Below are 19,541 nucleotides of genomic sequence, written 5' to 3' on the forward strand. Positions count from 1 at the left end.
GTAGTAGTTGCGCTATAGACAGGTGCAACAATGATGAACTCACGAGGAAGATAGAAGATGTGGAGGGAGGAACGAAGAGGATGCGAAAATGATGGCCTCGACGGTAACAACTTAGGTCTAACGAGAAGGCAACAAGATTACTGTCTCTGTTAAACCTTACTATAGTTAGGAGTTTCGAATTGAAATCAGTTGCAACTTGCAACAATCATTCCATTTCAAAGCTAAAATGACTTATAAAATAAGATTAAATAACCTTAGGATACTCTTAGAAAAAAAAAATTCTAAAATTGAGATTATTTAAAATTGATCAAATAATTAGAATTATTGTAGTTTAATCAATGAAATAATTTTGATACCTAGAGCAAATTCATGATATTTTTGGTTTATTATTAAACTATTAGCAAATTCACAAGAACTTAGGAGCAAGTAACAAAGACACGGTGGTACCTAGAGCACCACCTAATTCGAGAAGTCCATACTCCAGATAGTGAAACCCCAGCCCTAGCTCACGTTAGATAATCATTCCTTTGTAAATGGTAAAGTACATGAATATTATTAATTAATTAATTAATATATAATGAAAAGTAATTACTCGAAAAATTAAACAAATGATTGTCAATTAGCACGAGTTGACCATGGAGTATCAGAACTCAAAAGAAGAAGCAGTGGACCCTACAATACTGAATACTGAATTTAGACATTCTTCCTCAAATCAACAAACCACTAACCAGTTGTATTAAAGTATCCCAATTTCTTGCAAAATTCTTGCGCAAATATCCCTCGTTCTCACTCACAATAGTCACAAATAATATCCACAGACCTATATTAATTTTGATTAAAAAACTGTAATATCATACTTTTCCATTTCCCCTCCAAAATCTAGTGATTTATTTCCTTTTTTCAGTTATATCCTACATGTATAGAAAAGGAAGAAAAGCAAGAACATTTGGTAAACAAGCAAAAGATAAGAAATTGGTTGTTGGGTCTTTGGATACTTTACCATATTCTGCATTTTGGGGGCTATATGTTATGATGAAGAAAAAAATGTTTTCTGGGTTTGACATTTTGTGGGCTCTTTCATTGCCTTTTCTCAATCAACAGGTTTCCTTTTCTTTTACTTTTTTTAATCCTATGATTATGATTTTGATACCCTTTTGTTTGTTTTTTGTATAACTGTTTGCTTTATGGGTGTTGTTTGACAGTGTTTAAGGTGACTTTTTCTTAATCTTATTTTTCATTGTAATTGTGGTTTTTTGTGATTAATTGAGGCTTTATTACCTACTTTCATGAACCTATGCTTTTTAAATAGTGTTTTTAAGTGACTTTTTTTTACTGATTATTATTATTATTATTATTTTTTGATTTTCATTGTGTTTTTTGGTGATAATGTTGTTTATTTGGATTAATTAATGCCTCATCATATTTTTTAATGATGAAACCATGTTTATCTTTTACTGTTGAGTTTTTGGTTTTGGTTGCTTTATGAAAGAAAAAGGATGAGAGGAGAAAATGAGATCAAAGTTTTGTTTTGGGGTTTGTTGAATTTTGTAGAGGTTGAGGAAATGTCATTTGATTCAATTTTCAGGGTATAAGAAATGAGATGGAGATATAGGTATCATTTTTGTTTCAAGGAAAAATCTAAGATTAGGGTTTTGGAATTTTGACTAAACTATCCTTTGTGAAAAAAAATTTGCGCACATGTAGGAAATTATGGACATTTTGCAGTTCTTTATTAAATTTTTCTATTTAGAATTACATGTTTATGGGGCATGTATTTTTTTCATCTGTTTATAAGATCAACTTTATGTCATAAGGATAGTAAAGTGTGTAGATGGTAATAGTTTGCAGCATTATTTTATTATATGTGTTGTGTGTAGAACAGAGTTATAAACTCTTTTCAAAGAATTATCCTGACAATTATTATTATGTGTATTCGCGTTGGAAAAGAAGCATTTCACTGTAATATGAAAGCTGAGAATTGGAGGAGATCTTGTGGTTTTGGTGGTGAAGTCAAATTGAAGAAGATAATGAAGTGCATCTTTTTTGGGAAACAAGTGAGGGCAGATGAAGTGGCAGAATCATTGGAGTCGTCGTTAGCTACCCGGGATTATTCAGCTAGTGGACATTCCGCTCAAGCTGGTGAGGCTGTCGTGAAGAATTCTACAAATCCGAGCACCATTGAAGAAGCTGAATCATCCCTTCGTGCAAGTGGTTACTTGAATTATGAGGTTGGTTAATTAGCACTTTTGTAAGTACTACATTATTTATCTGTTTTTGTTTTTTTTGAGATGAGTATATCTTAGAGACCTAGCTCAATAGATCATGCATAGCTCAGCTTATACATTTATCAAGTGAGTTTAAGGTATCTATTATTAAAATTTAGCCCAGTAAATTATTCAAAATTTCCGAGTTTTGTTGAATTCTTAAATGGATTTTCTGATTTGTTCTACTCTGTATATTCACCATTTAGAATTGGGAAGGGGTTCAATATTATTAGTACCACCTCTTTGACCCGAGGATGTTGTAGATATTTTTTCTTTTTACTTATTAAAAAACTAATCATTATCCCAATCAGGACGCAATGTGGATTGATGTTTAGACTTTTTACATGAAACAAAATCTTGCACACATGGATATTAATATGCAAGCCTTTTGCAGTGACATAGTACTTAATAAGATGGATCGAGACATTAGACATGGAAATGCTATTTATCTTGATGTTTAGACTTTTTTACATGAAACAAAATCTTGCATATATGATATTAATATGGAAGTCTTCTGCAGTGATATAGTACTTAATTTGATTGATCGAGGGAGTAGCTAGACATGGAAATACTATTTGTCTTTATCTATGAATCATCCTTGATCATTTAAAAGTTGAAATTCGAAGAACTTATGATATCATTTATTGTTCTCTGAGTTAAGCGCCGTAGAGACTGATCTTTGGACTTTGGAATGCTAGTTATGCAAGCAAATTTTTCAACAAGCATCTATTCCCAGAAGAGTTAGTAATGAGTCAGGGGAAACTGGTAGCAGGAGCCGTTAATGCTCTTTGATAAGGGAAATTCTGGATTCTGGAATCTGGACAGCCAACCAGTCTTGCAGGCGTGTTATTCTTATTTCCGAAAGTTTGTTTATGTTTGCATCTGGAGTGAAGAAGTACACGTAGAAAATACTTCCCCCTTGTTCCTTACCTCAGGAGAACAGTAAAATAGTTTGCTTAGTTACTACATTATTATAACTATTAATGAGTCCCCTTGTGTTAGGCTCAGCAGTTCTCTTCCTAAATGTCCTCTATAGTGTCAGATTTACTTTCATATTTTAAGATGGTTTCAAAAGGAATTATAAAGCTAAGGTAATGCTTATCCAAACTTCTACATAAGTTATCTTCGAAAGGAAGTCCCTTTGGTTAATAGTGAATAATTCTTGCTTAAAAACTATTTGGCTTCAGTTCTTTTATTTGGAGGTTAATGTCATGGACTAGGTTAGCCATAAAGATGTAATTACTAACAAAAGAAGAAATCTGTGTGGAATGTACCAAATTGAATGCAAAATGTATTTTTTATATCGAGACAAAAAATATAGAATGTAACCAATGAATGATTACAAAAGATTATAATCAAGCACTTCGAGAATCTTGAAGTCTCCCTAAAAGAGTATTAAACTCCTCTTAAAATGATTACCCAATGAATGACTAATTCCCTTCCCCTTCCCCTTCCCCTTCCCTTCTATTTATGCTGTTTCTCCCTACCTTTTGTCCCCCCCCCCCCCCAACTAACTAATTACTAAGTATTATTTATTACTAATTCCTATATTATCCCTTCCTATCCCTTCATGACATACCGGCCCCTGAAAAATCCACCTTGTCCTCAAGGTGGGAAGAATGTATCTCGAGTCAAGATTATTGCTGAATTGTCGACGAACGAGTATGATAAACAGAATAGAATGTGGGTCGTTCCTCTTATCCTGACAACATGACAATTCAAAAGCCCTCTTGGGTCCCCAAAAGAAAAAATTTAAGTTAAATATAAGTAGAACAAGTTTGAAGACGACTACTCCAACATCGCTGCCGCCACATCCAACACCTCCTGCTCTACTGTCGCCATCACCACTGCTCCATCCTCTGCCATCACCTCCATATCCACCACCTCCCAATCTTCTTCCTCCACCATTATAATCACCTACGAGCTTCCGCCATCTTAACCGCCGATAGAACGTCGAGTTGATTCTTGAATAGGACCTTCAATTAGACCTGCAGCCTTTTTACCACCATCATCACCAATAACCACTTCATACTCCTCTTATTCAACATCGCAAAGGCTACAGAAACCTTCAGTTCAGATAAATGATTGATGATTTGCTATCAAAAGGAGAAATGAATTTGATCCCTGTTGTATCATTAAACCATTTTAGTGACCCTTTTGATCTCTCCCTCATTGCCTTTTGTAAGTTTTCCCTCTCTAAAACAAACTTTCTCTCCTCTTGGTTTTTCGTTTTCGAAAACCCAAAATTTTCATCTTTAACTCCTTGATAGCTCAATATCTATTCTTGATATATCTTCGGTGTAGATATCTCAACTGAAAGTTCATTTACTCCTTTGAAAATTTTTGTAGTGTGAGGATTCTCGTCATTTTGTTTGGTAGGACTTTCTTGCTTTCTCGCTTTTGTTCTAATACAATTTTCCTAAAGAACTATTGATTTTTGTTTCTTCTCCAAAATCTCGTGTCTAATCTTTGCAAGATTAGCGCTAGACTGTCTGGAAACTTCCATGTGAAAAACGTGATATTCTCTTTTGTTGTCAATTTTCGCAAATAATTCCTTAAAATCTGAATAAAGATTCTGTTTATGGAATTTTCACTATATTGATGTGCAGTTGTGCACCAGAAGGATTTCAAACGCGAAAAGCACTCCTGTCAAACTCATGAACTCCTTAAAAATCCAGATTGTGACTTCCTCGATCTCCGACGCGTCCTCGATCACCAAGAATTGAATGTCTCTGATACCAAATGTCATGGACTAGGTTAGCCATAAAGATGTAATTACTAATGACGGGAGAAATCTGTGTAGGATATACCAAATGTATTTTATATAACGAGAACGAGAAATATAGAATGTAACCAATGAATGATAATAAAAGATTATAATCAAGTACTTCGAAGCTTGAGGTCTCCCTAAAAGAGTATTAAACTCCTCTTAAAACTATTACCCAATGAATGACTGCTTCCCTTCCCCTTCCCCTCTATTTATACTATGTCTCCATACCTTTTATTTCCCAACTAACTAATTACTAAGTATTATTTATTACTTGATTCCTATATTATCCTTTACCAGCCCCCTTCATGACAGTCAACTATTCACGTCAGTGCTTTTACCACACGACTATGTGATGCTAAACGGCTGTGGTAAAATTACAAACCGAATAAACTCTAATGAACACCTTATCTAGTACTAAAACTGCTCTCGCCTTTTTTCTCCATAAAGGTGAACATATTAGGTTGTCTGAGCTTTGCCCCCTTGAGATTTTCGGCATTTTTTTTTATTATACAATCGTCATTTTATATTTTTTATAATTTCATCCTAACAAATAAAAGTAACACAATTAAAGGAAGAGAATTACTGAAATAAAAAATAATTAAAAAAAAAAGAATCTTGTAAGTAATAATAGAATTTCAAATTAGGAATGAAATTATCATTCAACAACTGAAAAAAACGAAAAAAGTAAGCAAGTAGGAAAAATCGACAAAATTAAAAATTAAGAATTGAAGGATAAAGATTTGTATTATATTTTAATTGAATTTTCTTATCTTCAATTAATAATTATTTTGAACAAGTGAATACTTGAATCACTAACAACCTGTACAATGAAACAGTCAATTACGAAGATAGTGAAGACAAAGACTTCGTACAAAATTGGCGACGATTATCTTGCGGATAGTTTTGTAATATGCATTGAGAGACAAATAGCAAAGACATAAAGTGTCAATGAGATTTTAGATGATATTATAATGCTAAAAGAGCGTCGAGCTTTACTTTGATTCAAAATTTACGATATGATTTTTGGTTGTATTGATTGGCTACATGTTAGTTGAATTCATTTTTTTTGTTAACTCCGCCCCCCCCCCCCCCCCCCCCCAAAAAAATTTTATTCAAGTTTTGTCACTGTTCGTACGAGGTTTCTATTAAGGTTCTTTATGTTCTTGCACCCAACTACTGTCAAAACCAATCTCTGAGAATTTTTTTCACTCTTTCTTTATGGTTTTTAGTATAGGAGTTGAGAAAAGAAGGGGGATATATAAGTACTAGGCTTCCTTTTGAGTTTCTTAGTGTTAATTTTCAGTAAATAAAAAATTCACTTCCAGTATTTGATGCCTAATTGTTCTAACATATTAATTACAACTGGTGATTAAGTATGTCAAGCTGAAAGAATCCAAATGTTGTTCAAATTTGGGTAAAAGTATAGGGTAAGATCATAGTATGATTGGATTCCAGTAGAGCAACTCATGTAGACGATGCTGGTGAGATTTATTTTGCATTGTGAACATAAATTTTTGTTTGATGGTATCTCGACTACCTGGAACATCTAAGTGTAATCATCCATATTATTTCCAAATCATATATTCTTCACTTTAGCCCTAACTTGCTCACCTTCTGAAAAAGCATGAGTCCTTCATATTTCATACGTCTTTTAATAGTTGCAACATTTCTTCCAAACTTGTGATTTGACTTTTTGTTTCATCATGTAAATGAAACTTGGGCGAGCAATGAGTTTGGGCGCCTTGACACACCTGGGCGAGGAGATTCCTCAGTGAGCGCCTTATAGCTCTTAATGGCAAGAGCCTTAAAGTGCTTAAAGGCAAGTGGCTTAAGAGATGTTTGTTGTTATTCTCGGCAACCTATTTGATGCGACCACTTGCTTGTCATGAATGTTTTCTCTTTTCTTTCTTTTCTTCTTTGTTTGACTTCTTTTCCATTTTTTATTTCTCTTCTAGGTTTTTCCTTGGATTTTTTTGTGGGGTTTAAATTTTTCCTAGGATTTAGAGAACTTCACACCCCAAGGTTAGCACTTTTTCCAAGTGCCTAGAACCTAGCTCTAGAGCATAGTGTAAAATAAGGCCGCATTGCATTGCATTGGCTACGATGCAAAGTTTTTCAAAACAAGCGAAATGATGTTTCTCGCTTTGTAAAGGTGAAAAAAATCGTGTTTTGGGTTGTATCGTGGGATATCCTATGATTCGACCGATATTTAAGTGTTACAAACAATAACCACGTCACTCCCGTTAGCGCATCACCGTTCCGTTACCGTAATCGCGATCGGTACCCCGCATTTTTACTCAATGCTCTGGAGATACATAGTGCCTTGAAGTGCCTCCCCCCTTTTGAACTAAGATATGAAGTGAAGAATCCCATAGGCAAGTGTATAAGGAATATGTCTAGGGTTTTTAAGCATGTGCAGAGAAAAAAGTAATCACACAAATGTTTACCCAGACCCATTATTCATTTTTCGGCCGAGGTGACCTCTTATTGTTGGATTAGATTTAGTCACATTAAATCTAAACAAGACGATAATTTACTCTTGGTGTAATTGAAAGACAATAAAACTAACTAATCCTAAGCTTAGTAGTCATCTAATATGAGCTGGTTTCCCTCCTTTTTCTTATAACATGTGGCCTTTTGGATAGAGACATATCTTTTGTGAAGACAACATGAAAATGTGTTGGCTACTCGATTCTTGAAAGCATAATTAATCAGTTAGGTCTTATGAGCTATGTGCATTGCTCACTTGCTATAATATACAGGAAGCAAGAGCCTTGCTAGGAAGGCTCGAATTTCAGAAAGGAAACATTGAAGCTGCATTCAGCGTCTTCAATGGAATCGACATTGATGCAATTATTCCTAATATCAAAATTACATTAGCCCGAATATATGAGCTGCCAAGACGCAGTTCAAATAATGATGCAGTGCTGCCAATGTCTATGCATGCTGTTAATATACTTTTTGAAGCAATCTTTCTTAAATCAAAGTCACTAATGATAATGGGGAAGTTTGAAGGTATTCCTTTTTAGATAGATCTTTGGTTTTTGACATTTCCTATTTTATATCTATAATAATCGATTGTTTTTTTTCCTTTTGTTTGTTATTGAAAGCCAATTACTATGCTATTAATTTATTTAGGCAATCTTTTCTTTTTTGGAAGTTTTTGTCGATTGGTTAATTTGTGGGTCAATAAGCTCAGGTGGTCATGTTAGTCCAGGACAATTCATTGTCAGTAATTGTGGGCACTTAAATTCTATTAGTGCACTATAATAAGTAAATTAATTATTTTGGATTAAGTAAATGTACTTAGCTCACAAATTATTCTAAGCCAATTAAAGTGAAGTTCAAACATGTCCAAGTATAAAAGCATTTGATTTTTACATTATTGAGGTTAGTTTGTAGGTAAATGACCAAATGGCTACTCTGGGAAAAGTCCATGTTGGAAAATCAATGGAAGATGTTGGAAAACCATAATACATAAGTTCTACAAAAATTTTCATAGAACTCTCTGAAAACCTCCTTTGAAGTGGGAATCAAGCATAATCTAATTCGTGCTTCATGCTCAAAGAATTTCAAATTCGTTCGATTGAGATTCAAGCTTTCCATGAAAACCTTAAAAATAGTAGTGTAGATGTCGTCGCTCTACATTCAATTCAAGTTGACATAAATGTGTCACCCATTAAACTACGGAACAAATTTAAAGGATTTAGTTTATTTTATGTAAACTATTCATAGAGATTGTACTCATTAATCTGTCAATTTAATTCTATTTGTTACATTATTTTCAATCTTAATTACTTTGACTCGAAATTTTGTGTTTATAGTAATCATTTAGATTTTTGCATTTCAATGCTTTGAAGTTAAATTGTTTGGATGGGAGGGGATTTGGATGAGAGTATTACTCATAAATTTAGTTTAACTCTACCATTTCTATGCATGATGGTAAGGTGAAACCTAGAGGCATCCTAAAATAAAACTTTTTGAGGTTGATGCTATTGTGAAAGAACAAAACATTTTGCTCATATGCTGGACAGTTAAGTTAGAGGGAAGAGCTGGTTGTTTTGAGGCCTGAACTCTGAAGGGTTTAAATCAATGATTGTTGATGTATGTTTACTAATGGTTTGAAGAGTTCTGGTTCTAGAATTAAGAGCAAGGAAGAAGAAAAGTTCTATACAAGAGTTGCACCTAGAATCAGAAGAATATCATTTATATGGTATATATCTTGTGGATTGGAACTCAGTTTTGAGCTCTTTGATTGTGCATATTTTGTTTATCTTTTGCATGATCGTTGAGTCATGGTTATGTGGCCATTGCTGATGATAGGAGCATAAATTTGAGGCCTTATTATATGCTGAATCTTTCTGCAGAAGCTGCTCAGTCGTGCCAGGTGATTGTGGACACTGTTGAGTCTGCAATACCGCAGGGTTTGGATGAAAGGTTTGCTACCAACTTAAAAATGCAGGAGACATTGAATAAAGTAGTTGAGTTGCTGCCTGAATTGTGGAAACTTGCTGGTGAACAGCAGAAAGTAATATCATCATATCGGAGTGCATTGCTCTATGGTTGGAATCTTGAACTGGTAACTCAAGCAAAGATGGAGAAAGAATTTGCGATATTTCTTTTGTACAGTGGTGTAGATGGTTGTCCCCCAACTCTTCGTTTTCAAGTGGATGGAGTATATATTCCTTGTAACAATATAGAAGAGGCAATTCTTCTTTTGTTGCTCGTGCTAAGAAAATTTCTTCGGAGCAGTCTTGATTGGGATCCTTCAATTGTAGATCATCTTTCTTTTGCACTTTCCGTTTCAGGAGATTTAGAGACCTTAGCTCGTCAATTAGAAGAATTATCTGAAGGTACTGTAGACAGGAAAGAAAAATATAGGACTCTAGCTCTTTGTTATCATGGACAAGGTGAAGACAAGATTAGTTTGAATCTTCTTCGTAATCTTCTTCGTGATCGAGAAAACCAGAATTGTACGCGTGAGCTATTGCTTGCGTCAAAAATCTGTGCTGGAGATAGAAACTGCTCTGAAGAAGGGATCACGTATTCTGACAAAGCGAACAAGAAACTGGAAGGGGATTGTGCACTGCTGGCCGGTAAAGCCAGCTGCTTTCTAGGTACTTTGTCTTTGGCTCTATCGAGATTGATGTCTTCTGACTCGAAGAGGGCCTCGTTGCAAGCTCAAGCCCTAAACCTGTTGGGAACTGCTGAAAAACTAACAAAAGGAACGGATGCAACTGTTCTCTACCATCTTGCCTTAGAAAATGCTGAGCAGAGGAAGTTGGATATTGCACTTACATATGCAAAACAGCTGCTGAAACTTGAGACTGGTTCTGATACTGCAGGATGGATTCTTCTTGCTCGTATACTGTCTGCGAAAAAGCAGTACGATGATGCTGAAACTATAATAAATGCAGCTTTGGAACAGACTGGGAAGTGGGAACATGCTGAACTACTGAGAACTAGAGCTAAACTCGAAATTGCTCAGAAAAAAACAAAGGATGCTATACGGACTTATACTCAAATTCTTGCGGTTCTTCAAGTTCGAAAGAAGAGCTGCAGCATTGGGAAAAAGTGTTTAGAGGTATGTTTCTTCATTATTGCTTGTTCCTCCATTTCCTAGACAGTGTAAAAATGCGGTAATGATTGCAATTACCAGGAGTGATGCGGTTATCATATCGCCGAAATGTCGGTCGAAACATAAGATGTACCTTGATGCGGCCCAAAACACGGTTTCTTTAACACATTTACAACGCGGAAAATATCGGTTCATTTATTTTGAAAAACTTTACAGCACGTCTGATGCAATGCGATGCGGCCTCGCTTTACTCTATGTTCTTAGAGGTAGAACCTAGCTATTGATGTGCTCTTTACCTTCATGGTACATGTTACAAAATGCAAAATGACGTTCATCCGTGAAAGAATTTGCATATAATGTATGCAAACAGAACTGGCATCATTTCTACTTGGTGTATTCATTAATGCTTATTCTCTTGGCTTTGACATGTTGCTCTGTCTTAAGCTTTCTTTACCCAGATAAATGATTACATTTTTAAAATTCTGATGACAGAGGAAAGATGAAGACAAAATGTTGGAGATGGAGACATGGCATGACCTTGCCAAGTTATATACAAGCCTATCGCAATGGCAAGATGCTGAAGTTTGTCTCTCAAAATCTGAAGCTCTGTGTCCTCACTCCGCTTCTAGATGTCACTCCAGAGGTAATTCATGTTACTTTCGAGTCCCTCTTGTTTCTTACTTGGCTTCTTGATAATTTAACGGATACGAGAAAAGTTATCAAGCTGCGGCAGACTAATTGGTCCTTTGGATGAGCAACAGTATTAATAGTACCTTTTCCATAAACATGTTTTTCTTATTGCAATTAAATTTTGAAATTTTATTAATAAAACTACATTCCATTATTCCAATACCATTAAGTGGCTCCCACATAATGTCGAGTTTGGCGGGTCGGATTTACAAAACCGTACAAATGTTTGTGAGAACAATAACAAAGAGGTTGTTTCAAATTTTATATGAAGTATATAATAGAGTGATGATCTTCGCTACAGTCGGGAAATAATTTTTTTCTCTAATCGTATGCATATACAAAGGATGTAGGCGGAGATCGCTTGGGCCCATTTTCCTGCAATATGGTTCATTTTTGTTTTTTTTCTATTACTGAGTGAGTTTCTACCAGATTATATATCTTCTGATAAAAGTATGAGCCGGAAATAGCTATAATGCAAAATACAATAGAATATTAACAATTTCTCCGTATTTACATGCCTTGATTCGCAATAAATTTGTTTTTCTTGATAGTTCTGACACTTCTTGTATATTGTGTGAATAAGGTGTACTCTATCAAGCAAAGGGCCTACGAAAAGAAGCTCAGAAGTCGTTCTTGGAGGCACTTGACAAGGATCCCAACCATGTCCCGAGCTTGCTCTCCATGGCTGAAATTCTTGTGAACCTTGGAGATGCAACGCAGCCAGTTGCCAGAAGCTTTGTGAGACAAGCGATTTGTATTGACAGGACTAATCATCATGCATGGCACACTCTTGGCCTGATCCATCGCTCTGAGCCTGCTGGTGCATCGACAGCTGAAGCTGCTGACTGTTTCGAGTTTGCTGCTTTCCTTGCAGACACTGCTCCTGTTGAGCCTTTCAGATAGGTGTACCCCTTCCCCCTTTCGTTATACAGGAATTTCATATAGGTTTTTCTGTTGGACATCACAGACCCATACCCAAATTTGTGGACAAGGTTGAAAATCAATCAGCCAACCCCCCTCCACACCCCCCCCCCCCCCCCCCCCCCCCACCCCCCCCCCCCCCCCCCCCTCCCCCCAAGAATAGAAAACACAAAAATATATAACAGTTTTAAAGTGAAATTATAAAAAACCACAAGTTTAAACTCCGATTTACCCTTGAATCTTATGTCAATCCATGTCTCTATCTATGATCAAAATGTTTAACAGAACTACCTTTATAAGTAAGTCACTAATCTCGTCTATGACTATAGTCCTATAAATTAAATCTTGCAATGTTTTATGGCTTAATTCGTCATGCATCGACGTAAATCTAAGTCTAACCATTGAATTGTCGATACTATGATAAACACTTATGGATTTATTCTAGTATAGTCTAGTCTTTAAGGATGTTACATTATTGAAATTTCAGGCTATTAGTTGAAAACATGGATATTATAGCTCAATTCCTTTATAAGTCGGGTGGCGTTAAGCCAAAACACAATAACCGATTAGTTTTTGTATACTCAATTGATCTGGTTCTGATGTGATGCTGATAGTTTTGTTTTTGGTGTCTTATATTGTCCGGTGGCGTTAAGCTTTTAACATCATGTGTTTAGTGTTGGCACTATGGGAGCTTGTAATGGATTGACGTTTGTGTTGCATAGCCCACTCCTATGCTTTCCTTTTTGAGTTGTATGTCTTCGGATGCCAATTTCCAATGGTTTTTACCCTCCTTGGGTTTTTTATGTCAGCAGTCTTGATTTCCCGTCTTTAGTATTTGTTTTAATTTTATCTCTCAATTTTAAAAAATAAAGCTTGCTAATAATTGCGTTAGTTGTTTTGAATATGTCATATAGGTAATTTGTTATTACATACTCTTGAGTAATGTCAATGCTATTGTTTCACTTGCAATTGCTAGTATACTATAAAATAAGTATTAATTTGAAGTGAACTAGATTTAATATGTATGATCATTAACAGAAGAAGTATTTTAGGTAAGTATAAACAAAATCTGTGTTTGGCACAGTTCTTACAATGCAATTATTAGGTACACAGGGATAACTCCGATTAGTAAGTTATGTGATATGTCTAAAGATGTGAGAGATAACATGTTCCCAAGAAAAGATGGAATACTACTCGAAAATGAATTGTGTGAAAGATCAAGATACGCAAGAGACTTAAGGTTGTGAAGCGCATCAGATATAGAATTTGACAGTAGGTTGTTGGACAATTTCAGGTAAATAAGAGACTGTAAATTCCCGATTTCATTAGGAATAGGTCCTGAAAATGAATTGTCAGAAAGCTGAAGGTATGAAAGAGACTTAAGGTTTCGTATTGTACGAGGAATGAATCTATCCAGTGTGTTATGAGATAGATCGAGATAAGTAAGGGAACGCTTGTATCCGATTGCATTGGAAAATCGACCTTTCAGTTGATTATAAGAAAGATCGAGATATGTAAAGAGCATGCAATTGGAATAGGACCTGAAAATGAGTTATGAGAAAGATCAAGATGTACAAGTTGAGTGTCGATTCCACTCAAGTTGAACAACCATTCAAATATTAAAGAATCATTCAAGAAATTATTAGCAAGACTGAAAATAGCAAGGTTGGATGAAGAATTAATGAAAGAAAATGGTGTAGGAATTGTAGAAGGAAGGAGACACAAATCCAAGTGAAGTGTCCTTAAGAAAGGCAGGCTGTTTATGGCTTGGAACCAATCATTAGTCTCTAAAAGGTAGGTATTACTCAAATCAAGGTCTTTGAGCAAAGTTAGATGAAAAAGCCATTGCAAGCTATTGGCATACAAGTGTAAATTATAACTAAGATCAAGAAATGTTAAATGGGAAAGGTTCCCTAATTGTTTGGGTATTTCCCCAGCAAAATGGGCACAAGATAGGTTAAGGTGTTCTAAGTAGGAGAGGGATCCAATGATAGCTGGTATAGGTTGGTCAAGGAAGTTATTAGAACTGAGGTCTAAGTACTTCAAATGCTTAAGCTCACCAAGGGAATCACTCAACTTACCTTCGAGATGACAGTCGTAATCGTTAAAATTTAAGAAACCATTGCCATGGAGATCGAGCTCGATAATGTGGCCAGTCTGGTTGTTGCATCGCACACCAGGCCAATTGCAGCAGTCTCGGTTGCCTTGTTGGCTTCCCCATGAAGTTAGCAGTCCACATCGATCAAGTATGCCTTGTTTAAACCTAAGCAGAGCTTCTCTTTCCTTGTCGATACACCTTGCGATGTTGTGTTGATTGCTTGTGTTTAATCCGGCACTAGCATGCCTGAAATCACTTATGAATAACACAATAAGCAGAAACAAAAGCTGATAGTTTAAGCAGCTCATTGTGAGTTGTGAGTTAGACCAGGATTAAGAAGATTAAGAATTTTACCTTATGTCATGGGAAGAAAATTCATATTTGGTTTGCTTGTCACGAAGTCAACCATAGTACTATATGTTCTAAATTTAATTATTAACTTCTCTTTTGCCCTTTTATTTTGGTTTTCTGAAAAGTCAACATATGGAAGTTTCATGTTGCAGTTGAATGAATGCTATCTTGACTTCAAATAGTAAACATTAACTTATTCAATTAGTAACCATCTAATTTCAGCTCACTTGATAGAGAATTCTTATGATTTCAAGGCCATGTGTTTGAGTCCCCATCAAATGACCCTGATCCTTCAACTTTCAAGAGTAACTGTATTCTTCTGCATGTACAATGGTTCGAGAATCGAGCACCACATGTAACACGTTGAATCTCAAATTTGAGACTTTAGGACATAACAATGTATCACATAGTGACTTCCGTCTTACCCGCCAAACTCATCCGATAGAACTCACCTAACTGCATGGATTGTCGATTTTACCCATGTATTCAGCGGTTTACTACTAACTAATGGTATTAAACGGTCATGAAGAGAATGAATTTTAGAACTCCCTTTCTTCAGATTCAACAGAATGTAATTGTAAGTAAAGCCAATGTGAAGTAGTTTCCAGTCAGGAAAACAAAACAGCTCCCACGACATATAGACTCTGCAGCAGTAACATACATGTCCAGCAAAAACAAGCTGGAAAGAAATATACAAGTGTATTGCTTTCAAATACATGCTTCATACAAATTACAAATTGTATTGTCAATTGAACACATGGACAAGATAAATTATGGATCAAGAAAATGTTCTTCTTTTAGTTAAATGAACATGGTACAGATAATTTCAAAAACCTAAGGCCAGTAAAGTTTTCAAAACTATAGAAATGGGAAGAACACTGGTTTACAAAACATAGAAAAAAGGACATTCACGATGCCTTACACACATGTGTTCTACTATTCCTTGCTAAGATCAATCCCTGCCTTTTTGGCAACAGCATCCAATCCGTTCTTCTCGATGGTCTTTAACGCCTTTGTCGATAACCTAAGTTTCACATACCTTTTACCAGCTTCCCACCACACTCTCTTGTATTGTAGGTTGACAAATTGCAACCTCTTTGTTTTGTGGTTCGAGTGAGACACTTTGTTTGCCTTATTTGATTTCTTCCCGGTGAATGGACATATTCTTCCTGAAAATTAATCATATCATTAAGTCGGGGCTTGTTCTCTAGGAGTACTAATCGATTCACTTCACTTCACTTCACCAAAGCTCTATTCAATTCACTTCAATTTAGTTTAGTCATGTTTAACTTTATTATGTTTAGTTCGGTTCAACTGTATTCACTTCTATACCAGTTTTACCTCTCACATCCAACAATTCCCATTCAATGCACCTCATTCTATTCTGTTTAGTTCACTTCCATGTACTTCAAATCAGTAGTTTGTAGCCCAAAGAATCATCTCGTTATAGCACAAATATCGCCTCATAAAAAAGATAATATTATTTGTTTAGGATTCAACAGCAATTTTCAACATTGACACCCATTGATATAATCCATTACAAAATTTAATTAGCAACAAGTTCATCAAACAACACCCACCTTAATAGCACTATGCATCCCTCATGTTCTCGGCCATCAATGTAAGTGAAAATTAGATATGCCCATCAAGCGAAAAATGTAACAAAAAACAAAAGACGGTAGAGAAGCCATAATTATGGCCTAGTACCGATGATCAATTTTAAAGCATGAATGCAAGATCAAAAATTATTTGAACCAAACTACAGTTGACAAGAAAGAAGATTGATTTTGTACCTAAAGGTAGTTGATATCAAAGCAGCAGGATTTACCAGTATAACCTGATTCACTAATCCTTGTGAATTCCAATCCACATTTGAACCATTTTGATGAATATTTTGGACCTTTTTTGCACAATTACGAATTCATATAGTAATTATGTAGTGAAATAGTCAACATTCAGGGCAAGATTTAGAAATTGAAAAGAATTGCATAAACTGGGTTTTGAACCATACAAGACTAACACAATGCACTGCCCTCAAATTTAAGCTCAAGTTCACAGCAATTTGATACATAATTAACATTAATCTTACACAACAACAACAACAAAAAAAAAAAAAAAAAAAAAAAAAAAAAAAAAAAAAAACAATCCCAAGATATGATTATTTCCATCTCCCCTCGCCTCTAGGGATTGTATAGCCAACCCCAAATGCATAAAAAAAACATACTATCCCATAACCAGAAACTGAATCGATAAAACACCAAACAATCAAAAACCCATAAAGAATTAACCATAATTATCAACAACAAAAAAAGAAGTGAATAAATGACAAAATTGAGAAAAAAAAAAAGGAAAAGGGTACTTACGAGCAACAGGAAAAGGAGAAGGCTTGGAAGGAACAGAAATGGGTTTGCTGGAAATGGATAAGACTGAAGAAGAAATGTTGATGCCACTAAGTTGAGAAGTGAGAAAAGTAAGATCAGAGATAGTAGATTTGGGCTTGAGTGAGGTACAAAACTGGGGTTTACGAAGGAAGGAAACATTGCTTATCAACATTCCTGAAGAAACCCCTGCCATTTTTTTCTCTTATTCTCTTCTCTCGTTATCTGCTTTCCTCGGTTGAAACAGTTGGAGATGACTCGATGTTATCCTTCTTTCGTCTAATAGTCTTTTCTCTCCACTTCCTAGAGTTTTAATATATTAATAAAGAAAAAACAATATTAAGTGTGGGTAATAAGGAATACTTTACTAAATATATGTATAATTGAACAGTATAGATATTGGTTGAATAATAAAATTAATGAGAAAATAATATGATAATAAACATTAAAATAAATATTAAAAAAATAATAATATAAGAGGATCATAAATAATTAAAAAATATTATATTTAAAGTTAGCTAGAAATATATTTGAACTGGACTATAAATATTAATAACTATTATAATACGGATGACCCATGTTAAATTGTTCTAAAATTTTTTTAGTGAAGTTAAACCTTCGTTAAGTAGAAAAAATTACCTACAATAATTTAATACTTTTCTCATTTTCTTACAATAATCTCACATATTAATCAACCATGAATAATCTCAATTTTCGAATCACTCATTGCGGTAAATACAAATTTTTTAAAATATCACTCATCATGGTAAATAGAAAGAATATTCCATGTTGGTTAATTCATTAAAGATGATGAAAGTTAAGATTAGTGAATATTTGTCAAGTCAATTATGTTTACTTACTCAAGATTATCCAATATAAGATTAGGTTTAATCATTATATATATATATATATATATATATATATATATATATATATATATATATATATATATATATATATATGTATGTATGTATGTATGTATTTATGTTAAATACTCAATGGTTAGTTGTATATACATGTTGCTTCAAGTTATGTAGGTATTCGGTTTTATTAGAGAAGAATAAATCACATTTAAGTTGTATATCCAAATAATTATGGGACTATTCAAAAGGTAGTTTTAGATTCAAAATTCAAGCCATAGGAGACGATGCAATCAATGTGAAGTTATCAAAAATTGTTGGTAAGTCAAAAGAGACGATGCAATGTATTAAAGCCTAGTCGATTCCCGCATCTATCTCATACACATACAAGACCAAATATAGTCAATGCAGTCAAAATCATATCCAAGTTCATGAGTGAACAGAACAAGAATCATCTAGCAGCAACCAAGAGAATTTTAAATACATCTAAGGAGCGAAGAGCAATAAAATCATGTACGAGGCAGAAGATGACTATATGATTATCAAAAACACGAACATCGAATCAGCTAAAAGTACGGATGATAGAAAAGCAAGAACGAGTACGTTGCTGTAACAAGTGCTACATGTATAATAGTTTCGCTTAGAAGGATATTGGTCTATCTACAACTAGAGCAAAAAGAACCAACAATTTTATTCTACAACATGTCAGCAATTACAATGACAAAAAACCTATTATTTTTGCACCAGGTTGAAGCACATTAAGCTACATTATCACCTCATACAAGAATTAGTCGAGAATCAAGAGATAAAGTTATAATTTTGTAAGCCGAAGGAGCATCTCAAAGACATTTTCACAAAAGCAATTCCGATCGAGAAATTCGTAGAGCTTCAAAAGGTTTCTAGAGTACAAGATGTTGTAGATTAAGGGGATTGTTAGAATAATCCATAGGCCGAACTTCTAAGGGGCGGGTAAGGGCTTCCCCCCCCCCCCCCCCCCCCAACCGAGATTTTCTACAAAGTTTTTTTAGTATATAACTGTCATTTTATGATTTTTTATTATTTTAACCCAACAAATAAAAGCAACACAATTATAAGAAGAGAATAACTGAAATAAAAATATGTTTGAAAAAGAAAGAATTTTATATCTTATAAGTTACAATATCAAATTAGAAATGAAATTATCATTTAATAACTAAAAAACAAAACAAGAAGAAAGCTATTGGCACACTTTCGTCTTTATCAGCAATGAAGGCAGTGAAGCTTAACAAAATAGGCAATGATATTCGTGATGATAGTTTAGTGATAAACAATGAGAAACAAATAGCAAAGATAATAGTCAATCAAATAATAGATGATTTTAAATTGCTTAAAGAGCATTGAGCTTTACTTTGATTTAAAATTTATGTTATGATGTTTGGATGTATTAATTGACTATATTTTAGTTAGAATTCAAAAAAATTTAACTATGCTCTCCTATAATTTTATTCAAGTTTCGCCTAATCTACAAAATTGTAAACACTATCTAGAGTATTTTAGGTAAGGTAAAAAAAAATATCTAAGCAGTAAAGAGCTATCTTGATAGTAGTAAATGTCAGTTGTTTCAGCGACGTCAACTACTATATGTATGCATA

The 19,541-nt window shown here is 34.4% G+C and overlaps 3 protein-coding genes across 5 annotated transcripts; 1 reads left to right on the forward strand and 2 right to left on the reverse strand.

Moving 5' to 3' along the window:
- The first annotated feature begins 619 nt into the window (after positions 1-619).
- LOC130809709 (protein NPGR2-like) lies at positions 620-12,329 on the forward strand. 3 transcript variants are annotated; one of them, XM_057675485.1, is made up of 6 exons: positions 620-1,101; positions 1,948-2,228; positions 7,797-8,049; positions 9,402-10,618; positions 11,105-11,255; positions 11,886-12,329. In XM_057675485.1, the coding sequence occupies exons 2-6, from the start codon at positions 1,965-1,967 to the stop codon at positions 12,203-12,205; spliced, it is 2,205 nt and encodes a 734-aa protein (XP_057531468.1). In that variant the 5' UTR covers positions 620-1,101; positions 1,948-1,964; the 3' UTR covers positions 12,206-12,329. The 3 variants fall into 3 exon arrangements, with proteins under 3 accessions (XP_057531468.1, XP_057531474.1, XP_057531465.1); XM_057675491.1 differs by having other exon boundaries at positions 624-1,101; positions 1,951-2,228; XM_057675482.1 differs by lacking the exon at positions 620-1,101 and having other exon boundaries at positions 1,138-2,228.
- Positions 12,330-13,310: 981 nt separating this feature from the next.
- Positions 13,311-15,309, reverse strand: LOC130809308 (receptor-like protein EIX1). Its single transcript, XM_057675031.1, has 3 exons — positions 15,125-15,309; positions 13,833-14,567; positions 13,311-13,764 (listed from the first exon to the last, which is right to left on the reverse strand). The coding sequence occupies exons 1-3, from the start codon at positions 15,307-15,309 to the stop codon at positions 13,311-13,313; spliced, it is 1,374 nt and encodes a 457-aa protein (XP_057531014.1).
- Positions 15,305-17,378, reverse strand: LOC130809723 (50S ribosomal protein L28, chloroplastic). The gene is made up of 2 exons (XM_057675505.1): positions 17,036-17,378; positions 15,305-15,841 (listed from the first exon to the last, which is right to left on the reverse strand). Exons 1-2 carry the CDS (start codon positions 17,244-17,246, stop codon positions 15,609-15,611), a joined length of 444 nt encoding a protein of 147 aa, XP_057531488.1. The 5' UTR covers positions 17,247-17,378; the 3' UTR covers positions 15,305-15,608.
- Between the last annotated feature and the right edge of the window lie 2,163 nt (positions 17,379-19,541).

Source organism: Amaranthus tricolor, chromosome 1 (genome assembly GCF_026212465.1).
Source record: "Amaranthus tricolor cultivar Red isolate AtriRed21 chromosome 1, ASM2621246v1, whole genome shotgun sequence".
In the NCBI taxonomy this organism is placed as follows: Eukaryota; Viridiplantae; Streptophyta; class Magnoliopsida; order Caryophyllales; family Amaranthaceae; genus Amaranthus; species Amaranthus tricolor.

What these genes read in the sequence shown, in the direction of transcription:
- LOC130809308 (XM_057675031.1), bottom strand. Translation starts at nt 15,309, where the DNA reads ATGTCGTGGGAGCTGTTTTGTTTTCCTGACTGGAAACTACTTCACATT. An exon ending in TCGACAATCCATGCAGTTAG is followed by an intron (nt 14,568 to 15,124) that starts GTGAGTTCTATC and finishes AAGTGATTTCAG; the next exon opens with GCATGCTAGTGCCGGATTAA. An exon ending in GATTCTTTAATATTTGAATG is followed by an intron (nt 13,765 to 13,832) that starts GTTGTTCAACTT and finishes ACTCATTTTCAG; the next exon opens with GTCCTATTCCAATTGCATGC.
- LOC130809723 (XM_057675505.1), bottom strand. Translation starts at nt 17,246, where the DNA reads ATGGCAGGGGTTTCTTCAGGAATGTTGATAAGCAATGTTTCCTTCCTT. An exon ending in TTCTCCTTTTCCTGTTGCTC is followed by an intron (nt 15,842 to 17,035) that starts GTAAGTACCCTT and finishes ATTAATTTTCAG; the next exon opens with GAAGAATATGTCCATTCACC.
- LOC130809709 (XM_057675482.1), top strand. Translation starts at nt 1,926, where the DNA reads ATGTGTATTCGCGTTGGAAAAGAAGCATTTCACTGTAATATGAAAGCT. An exon ending in GTGGTTACTTGAATTATGAG is followed by an intron (nt 2,229 to 7,796) that starts GTTGGTTAATTA and finishes TATAATATACAG; the next exon opens with GAAGCAAGAGCCTTGCTAGG. An exon ending in TTCTAGATGTCACTCCAGAG is followed by an intron (nt 11,256 to 11,885) that starts GTAATTCATGTT and finishes TGTGTGAATAAG; the next exon opens with GTGTACTCTATCAAGCAAAG.